This window comes from Anoplophora glabripennis, unplaced genomic scaffold (genome assembly GCF_000390285.2).
Source record: "Anoplophora glabripennis isolate ALB-LARVAE unplaced genomic scaffold, Agla_2.0 scaffold2446, whole genome shotgun sequence".
Classification (NCBI taxonomy): domain Eukaryota; kingdom Metazoa; phylum Arthropoda; class Insecta; order Coleoptera; family Cerambycidae; genus Anoplophora; species Anoplophora glabripennis.
Window position 1 is genome coordinate 4453 of NW_019418561.1, and position 9082 is coordinate 13534.

The window sequence follows — 9082 nt, forward strand, 5'->3', positions numbered from 1 at the left end:
TTAACTGGGTACTATTATGTTTTATTTTTATTACTTAATTCTGACATTACTTTCCATGCAGACCGCGTCTGTTTATCTGACAACATTATTTTATTCTGATAATAAACTTTTTTAGTTTGTTCAACCAACTGCTGGTGTTTAATTTTTTCTTTTTTATATGTAGGGATTAACCCGGGAAAATTCTTTCGTAGGTTGTAAATATTTGTTAACTTTACACTAGACAATCGAATCTTATCATCTACGCATTTTTTATCATATGCTGCGTTATAATATTTACGATACGGAAAATAAAAGTTAAAATAATACAAAAACACATTTAAAATAGGTAAATGCGGCATTAATATGTGTATAAATATAAAGTTCGTGCCAACTTTCACTGGAAATGGCTGTCATAAATTCTATTATATTTGTCTCACTGATGATACGTACACAAATTTTCACAATGAAGCTTTCAATTTACAAAAAAATCCCTTAATTCACAGTCCTAGAACTTATGAATTAGCCTTCCGAGGCAGACATTCAAAATAAAATATTAAAATTATAAAAAAAGTGGAACAGTATGGCCTTCACCACACCAAGCCGTAACTAATTTTTCTATAATTTTTTATTTTGGTCTTTTATTTAAATGGTGAAAACTCAAGGAAACACGAAAATATTTATATAAAATTTACTAATACTAACGACAATTATCTATTAAGCTCATTTTAAAAGAGCTGTAGATAATAAACCACTGAATAATTTACTTCCAAAGTTTCTTGATAGACATATTCTTTTCTGAATCTTTTTGCATAACTTTAGCGACTGCCATTTCAAAATCCTCTTGAGTGACGTGAACACGTCTTTCTCTTAAAGCGTACATCCCAGCTTCAGTACAGACTCCCTAAAAATAAAGTAAACTTTTTCATTTAAAAAGTTTACGATTTACTTACTGACAAAAAACAATTATAGCAACATATTTAGTATTTCATCTCAGTGCTGTCTCTGAAGCTTCATTCTTCATTACAATCATTCTGATTTTTTTTTTAATGGAAGGAAAATTAAGATGATAGTAATATTCAAGTATATTATTAACATTGTCTTGAAGTGTTAAAAAATATATATATTTTACGCGAAGCACAAAGGCTCCATCTATCGCGCTGACTTCCACTATGCCATTCAAATGGCTACTATGGTGGAAGCGACCTGCTAAAATTTGCCAGGTACTTTATTGCACGAATGCCACCTATAGAGGGCAAAACACAATGTAAATTGTCAGTGCCGCGAAAAACAACTACTCCGAGGGCTATTTGCCCCTACCGGCATTGAATTACATTCGCGACACCCAGTACAACAGCTAGGATTGTGCATCAGCTGGTCCCACCAGGCACAGACCGGTTTCGGACTTATTAGTCCTCATCAGTGTGTCATAGGTAGGACAACCGATGAACGATCCAGCTGTTAAAAGTCGTAAACTCCCGACAAGAGGTACATAGTACGCGAAGCACAAAGGCTCCATCTATCGCGCTGACTTCCACTATGCCATTCAAATGGCTNGGTAGGGGCAAATAGCCCTCGGAGTAGTTGTTTTTCGCGGCACTGACGATTTACATTGTGTTTCGCCCTCTATAGGCGACATTTGTGCAATAAAGTACCTGGCAAATTTTAGCAGGTCGCTTCCACCGTAGTAGCCATTTGAATGGCATAGTGGAAGTCAGCGCGATAGATGGAGCCTTTGTGCTTCACGTACTATGTACCTCTTGTCGGGAGTTTACGACCTTTAGCAGCTGGATCGTTCATCGGTTGTCCTACCTATGACACACTGATGAGGACTAATAAGTCCGAAACCGGTCTGTGCCTGGTGGGACCAGCTGATGAACGATCCTAGCTGTTGTACTGGGTGTCGCGAATGTAATTCAATGCCGGTAGGGGCAAATAGCTCTCGCAGTAGTTGTTTTTCGCGGCACTGACGATTTAATATATATATATTTATTAATAAACAGTACAAAATGGTGATGCTGTAGCCATTCTCGCAAGGCATATTGAATTTGAGGTGCTCTGACGGAAATTTGAATCAGGAAAAAAACTAAAAATTTTCTATCTACATGAGGTTAAAGAAATACGTAAGTGATTTTGAAAATATTAATTTTTTTTGTGATTGGATTTAACGAAAAAAAAAAGAGCGATCTTTTGTCAATAAATAATGTTAAAATCAACTCGTAGAAAATCTCGTACACACTTCTCTTCGGAAAGATATTTTAAAGATATGGGTTGAAAAAAAACGCCTTTAAAGTTTTGAGAGATACTTTTGTTTGAAGATGCTTCTAATTGGACACTAGCGATGTGTCGTTCATGAACGATCGAGTCATAATGACCGAATCTTCTAAAAGACCCGTGATTGACCCGTTCACGTTGTGTCATCCTATCGCTTATCGTTCATTTGAGCGCAAACTCAGTGCCTGAAGATATGAACTGGAGAGCAGGTGTTGATACAGAATGAGCCACGAATTATCGACTCTATGATTGTATGATCTATTGGGTATCGTACTCTGTAAGTCGGTATTGCATGTTTGTGATCTGAATACTAGACACTGTACAGGGATATGCATAATTTAAAAATTATTATTTATACAATCAAATGATGGTACTGAATGGAAATTTTTAATGATAAGGTTCACATGATAATATTGCAAAAGTATGTACCAATACAATTTCTTTGAATTTTACCGACATAGTTTTAATAAATTTTAATAAAAACACTGTCATGTAAAGAAATATTTAATTAATAATAAGTTGCTACGCCTTTAAAAGACATCATTTTGGAACAAAATAAGTTGTTTTTTGTCTTATTACCAACACCGTAAAGTAAGAAAATTCCATAATCTACTTATTTTTTTTTTTTGACTTTTTTTAAATTTTAACCAACAGAGGAATACAACTGCGAAATTGCCTCAAGGACTGCTGTTATAAAACTAAACTACATAAAAATTGTTTTAAATTTGAGATGTATTATAGGTGCTTTTAAGGGCTCTTCGCAATGAGTATTATTTTATTGCATAAGCATTAAGCAAAACATTTTCTGACATGATTTACATTTATAAAAAGTGTCCAGAATTAAATAAGGTATTTGTTTCTTTTAAAAAATATAAATATATGGCCATAAATCTATCATATGTTGACAGGGCAGGTGCAGGTGTAGAAAGATATTAGCCGCCGCAAACCGTGACAAAAAGAAGGCATTCTATCGCGTAGGGACCGACCGATACCGAATGATACAGATTGGATTCGATACTATTTTGTTATCATTGATATGAATGGGTCTTCCCATCACTATTAGACACAAACTCCTAACTCTATCTGTTACCTTATTGGATAAGTTAGAAATTAAAAGGCGTCATTAAGCTGTACCCTTCCAACAGGTATCTGTGTCCAATACGGGAGAGCTCGGAAATTGAAACAAAAAAAAAATTTGTACAGGCATAAAACTTTTTCACCTTATTCTCGAAGGTTCAAAACATCAAATAAACAAAAAAAAATAGATTTTCTAAAAGTTATACAGTGGTTTTTACCCCTTAATTTGGTGTACTATTTGCAAGAAACGAAAATAAAAAAATTGCAAATACATAATGGAAAACAGCTTACCTTAACCTCGGCCCCACTAGCACCAGGCATTAATTCTGCAATTTTTCTTAGATTAATACCTCTAGTAAGATTCATCTTTCTGGAGTGAATTTTAAGGATATCTAATCTAGCTTCCTCGTTCGGTGGTGGAAACTCAATTTTTCTATCTATTCTACCTGGTCGAAGTAGAGCAGGATCAAGAATATCTATACGATTTGTTGCCATGATGACTTTAATGTTCTTTGTTGCCTCGAAACCATCTAACTGATTAAGCAACTCCAACATGGTTCTTTGTACTTCGGAATCACCTCCGGAACCTATAAAGTTTGATATCATTTTGCTGTTTAAGAATACATGTCACAAATGCATTTTATAAGGATCGAACTCATTGTAACGAGATATTCCTGAAGTCAAAATAGATAGTTTTAAGCCAAATATCCCTCGATCCTTTTCAAATTACAGGATGTTTAAAAAATACAATTTTAACAATATTTCAAAAACCATTTTTCCAATCTCACTGAATATTCAGTAACTAGATAATTACAAAAACAGTGTTCATTTTGTGCGCACTGATAGAGAGTAATAACAGAGCAAATTACAAAAAATTTTGTTTAATTTTAAATAGTAATACTTATCAAATATGACCAAAATCAGTGACCATTCAAAAATGGTCATGGAATATTTAAAATGACCTATTTTTCTCTATATCAATAACTCCATTAAAATTATTATTTATAGTGGTCAATTTTTTTTCCTTAAATATGATCAAAGAAAACTTTTTGAACAGTTACATTAAAATTTTTCAAATAATAGACAAAGATACATGCAATGTAATTTAAAAAAAAAAAATAAATAATAAGAAGACGGTTATTACATTATCTTATAATACAGGGTGCGGCAAAACAGACAGTGCAGTTTTGAAGGAGCTGTACATCTCATGTGGTGGGGGTAAGAATCTGGGAGGGGTCTTATCGCCTCGGGTAGGTCGTGCCATTTTTAGTCATTACCATGGTTACCACTTCAATCTTAGGCGATGTGATCCTGTCCCTCACTGTAATTTAATCGTGAGTTGGGTGCGTTCATTGGAAGAGACTGATTCCACACTAAGACTTAGGGGTTTGGAAGAACCTAAACGGTAAGAACACCAGAAAATTTAAGGAGAGTAAGAGAATCTATCGAATGGTCAGCTACACGCTCTGCCAGGAAGCATGCAACTGCATTGCTGACCGCTCTCTAAGGAGGATTTTGCACAAAAATTTGTCATTCCACCCCTACAAGATTATGATTGTTCAAAAGTTGAATCCCCTAAACTATGAAAACCGCATAAATAGCTGTCAAGAAATGTAGAATCGGATCCATACGAGAACAACTCTTTTCAGTAGTGACGAGGCCCACTTCCATCTCTGTGGAGCGGTCAACAAGCAAAATTTTCTGTACTGGGAGGAAAATAACCCAAGAAAATTTCACGAGCGACCTCTTAACTCCCCAAAAGTGACCATGTGGTGTGATTGGACCTTATTTTTTTGAGGAGAATGAACAAACCGTGACAGTCAATACTCAACGTTATCTCTTCATGTTGGAAAATTTTTTGAAACCTCAATTGGAAGCATTGAGAGAGGAAACAGATCTGGGAGACATCTGGTTTCAACACGACAGGGCTACGGCCCATACTGTTCACGTTTCAATGGCGAAGCTGCGACAGATCTTCCCTGTACGCCTCGTTTCTCTGAGGGGTGACCTGCGGTGGCCCGCGTGCTCACCTGATTTGAGCATTTGCGACTTCTTCCTGTGGGGTTACCTAAAGGAAAAAGTTTTTAGACATCGGCCTCACACCTTGCAAGAACTGAAAGATCGAATTCGAGAGATCGCTACCACACCCGTCGAGATGTGCCAAAATACAGCCAAAAATTTCAGAAATCGCCATTATCAATGCATCGCTGCCAGAGGCCGCCATCTTTCTAATATAATTTTTAAGACTTGAGCCATAAAAAGGCATGATGTAACGAATAGAATAAAATAAACCCCATATTTCTAAGTTGCCTCGATTTTTTTTAATAACCCTTCAAAAATGCAATGTCTGTTTTGCCGCACTCATATAAACCGGTTTGGAAATGTGTATGGGTGTAGTTACAATTTTTGTTTGGGGTGGGCTGCAAGGTCTATGGAGGCCTCCAAAAAAAAAGCCTCTCGCATTTTGCGACTTGCTAATTTACCGTTATAAAATTTGGTTGACACCGATCCTTCTGGGTGTGCAGGGCTCACCCCAGAAGGATCGGTGTCCACCAAATCTTGCCTCCCCTAGCTACACACATGGAAATGTGTAATGAACATAACAAAAGACCAATTCACAGAAATTTAATTTTTTTAATTTGAAAATGACCAAAAATGACTGTTCACGTTCTGCGATAATTTATCAATTTTTAAGGGAACGGTCATTTAGCTATCACTAATTTCAAGCAAAACTGGTATGCCAGTCATACTGTCACTAGGGTGCTCATATTTGGCATTTTATCACCAGATTGGCTCTTGGTGTCAACTGACATTTTGATATTTAGAAGTGGGCGATGGGTTGTCTATGGTGTTTTTAGCCCAACTATTAATTTGTAAAATTACTTGAGCATCCTGGTTGCTACTTCTAATTTTTTGGTAGATCTACTGACACCATGTATACAGGGTGTAAGTTCGAGTGGTTGTCATATTTATACAGAGGCTTCCTTTGACCTTTAGAAACACATATCCATAGTTTAATTTTTCAAATTCAGTCGTAGAAACTTAAATTTTTTTTTCAATATCTTTTTAGTAATTTTCGTACCTCACCGCTGGACAAACTAGTGTAATCTCAAATAACGTCGCGCTTTAGTCGCCACTAGTGCACAATTCCACACCATTCGCTGCGAGTTACTTTTGTTGAGTGGGTGTTCACCACACAAACAGTACTTAACAAGGAACCTAGCAAAAAACTCAAGCACTAATCAATAATGATAAATGAAATACACAAAAGTAAATAGTCTATTGATGGCTTCCAGCAATGAAAAACATTCAAATTTAGTTAGATGTAGTCTCCAAATGCGGAATAACAACTAACTCCCTTCTCCCTTCGCTTCGTCACTGTTGATCCGTACTATCTCCCTCCACATGCACTGTAGCAGCATACACAAGTGCATTTTAAAAAATAATTATAATTCAACTATTTATTTGATTAATAAAAAAAAAAAGAATTTCAGATTTGTATTCAAGGGAACACGTACTATTACCCCTAAAAAACTGACCCCCACTTAAAGTTATACCTTGTATAACAACAACATAACACATTATTTTATAAGATTTTAAATATGAGGCAAATTCATTGAAGAACAAGAATAATTCAAAATTTTGCTATCCAATCAAAAGATAAGATTCTAAAAACAATTATTTTATTACTGAAATAATTCTGGGGTTGGTACTTATCTGTACATTTTAGGAGTATGACTGAAAGGTTCAACTTAGTATCATTATTTAACATAAAATTATATGAAATGTACTCAAAATTAGTCAATTTCATTACTTTTAATTTGAGTCGTTCATGGTCAAGAATAAGAAAATTTAGTTTACAATTGCTCCATCAGTAAGGCATAGGCGGGATTATTACAATGAGCTAAAAAAATTAAACTCAGAGTTAAACTTCAAGGGAATGTAATTTGTAAAATTTTTCGAGAGATGTTTGCCCCCTCAATGATTTGGACGAAATCCGGCCTATGCAGTAAGGTGTTACTAGCGGTCTTTACCAATGATCACAAACTGAATACTCTTAAACATCTTACCCAAAAAAATATATATATAGAACTACTGTGAAATAGTTCTTCCTTGTAAATCAATAAAAAAAATGGAGCAACAATTGATTAAGACATGTTTAACTCCCTATTTTGACCTCTGCAATCTTAAGCAGAGCCTTTAAATTGTTTAACCTTCCGATATTTAGGCATACATTTATCAAACTGTTAAATTAGCAATAAACTAGGGAATTAATAAGTAGGAAATAGAATTTTTATATTAAAAAAGTTAATAAAAATAATAGGTACCTACATTACTTTTATGTAATCTATATTATTACCTGATTCGATACGAGATGATCCTATAGAATCGATTTCATCCATAAATATAATAGAGGGCGCATGTTCCCTAGCCATGACAAATAGCTCGCGAACCATACGGGACCCTTCTCCTATAAATTTTTGTACCAACTCTGACCCAGATACTCTGATAAACGTACATTCAGTGTGGTGTGCAACAGCACGAGCCAATAATGTTTTTCCGGTTCCTGTAAAGAGTTAATTAAAAACAATATTTTAATTACTTCAGTGTAGTACCTGGCGGTCCATATAATAATACCCCTTTCGGCTGTGCAATCCCCAAAGCATCAAAAAGTTCTGGATGTTTTACTGGTAATTCGATTACCTCCTTAATTTCCTTGATTTGCTTATCTAAGCCACCTACCATTTCATAAGTTGAATCGGGAACCTTTTCAACCATCATGAGAGATACTAGAGGATCAACCTGTATTTAATAAAATTATATAAATATTACAAAAAGATATTCAATCAATATTGTTTGTACCTTATTTGGTAAGATTTTGTGCAAGGTATAACTTTCGTTTCTGAGGGCAACACGGCAATTAGGAGTAACATCATTGATGTCAATATTCTTATCAATATCCACAACAAACTTTCCTTCAGGATGTACCTTAACTAGAACCTTCTTCTTGTCCATTGGTTTGACCACCTCACCGACATAACTGCCTTGTTCCTGTAGCAACATTAGCTCCTCTCGTAACATTCGAACTATAGCAAACAAATTTTAAATTTAGTTAAATATGGTAATTTTACAATTCAATACAAATGGATATGAAACAAAACAAAATCAGTTGAATAAAAAAAACAGTTTATGTATCAAGATTGGTAGATATAATCCATAGTCGATAAATAATAATTACCTTTAGCATTAAGTTCATTTCTCTGGGCTTGTAAACGTCTCAAATTTTGACTCTTCTCAGCAACAATAAGTTGTAACTCTTCAATTTTTGTGATGTAGTATGAACGGAAGCCCTCTCCCTTGGGACCTCCATCTACATCCATCTAAAAGATATAATTTTAATATTACTAACATTAGTAACTAAACAAAACTTAACAAACTTGTATGTAAGGAACATATCCTTTCATCTTATCAGTGTCACTGTTTTTATGTTTTTTGGAAGACTTTTTCTTTGCAATACCAGAACAGCTAAATGCTGCTGTAGAATAATCATGTCCCATTTTATACAAAAATTTATGAAATTGACATTTAAATAACAAAAGAAATTAAAACTATTGCAATGTAAAATTAAAATATAAATTAAAATAATTAAAATAAGAATATTGACAATACCTTGTTTATTACGGTCATCGTTCAGAGGTAACAGAACTTTTTCCGGTAAACTTCTTTTTTTATTAAATTGATGAGGTTGCTTTTT

General features: G+C 34.5%; 1 protein-coding gene across 1 annotated transcript; it reads right to left on the reverse strand.

Annotated features, from left to right (window-relative positions):
• Positions 1-653: 653 nt before the first annotated feature.
• On the reverse strand, positions 654-9082 carry LOC108916506 (26S proteasome regulatory subunit 8). The gene is made up of 7 exons (XM_018722781.1): positions 8998-9082; positions 8567-8708; positions 8191-8414; positions 7944-8130; positions 7688-7894; positions 3619-3914; positions 654-880 (listed from the first exon to the last, which is right to left on the reverse strand). The coding sequence occupies exons 1-7, from the start codon at positions 9013-9015 to the stop codon at positions 740-742; spliced, it is 1215 nt and encodes a 404-aa protein (XP_018578297.1). The 5' UTR covers positions 9016-9082; the 3' UTR covers positions 654-739.

What these genes read in the sequence shown, in the direction of transcription:
- LOC108916506 (XM_018722781.1), bottom strand. An exon ending in ATTATTATATGGACCGCCAG is followed by an intron (nt 7,895 to 7,943) that starts GTACTACACTGA and finishes AACTCTTTACAG; the next exon opens with GAACCGGAAAAACATTATTG. An exon ending in CTAGTGGGGCCGAGGTTAAG is followed by an intron (nt 881 to 3,618) that starts GTAAGCTGTTTT and finishes CTTTATTTTTAG; the next exon opens with GGAGTCTGTACTGAAGCTGG.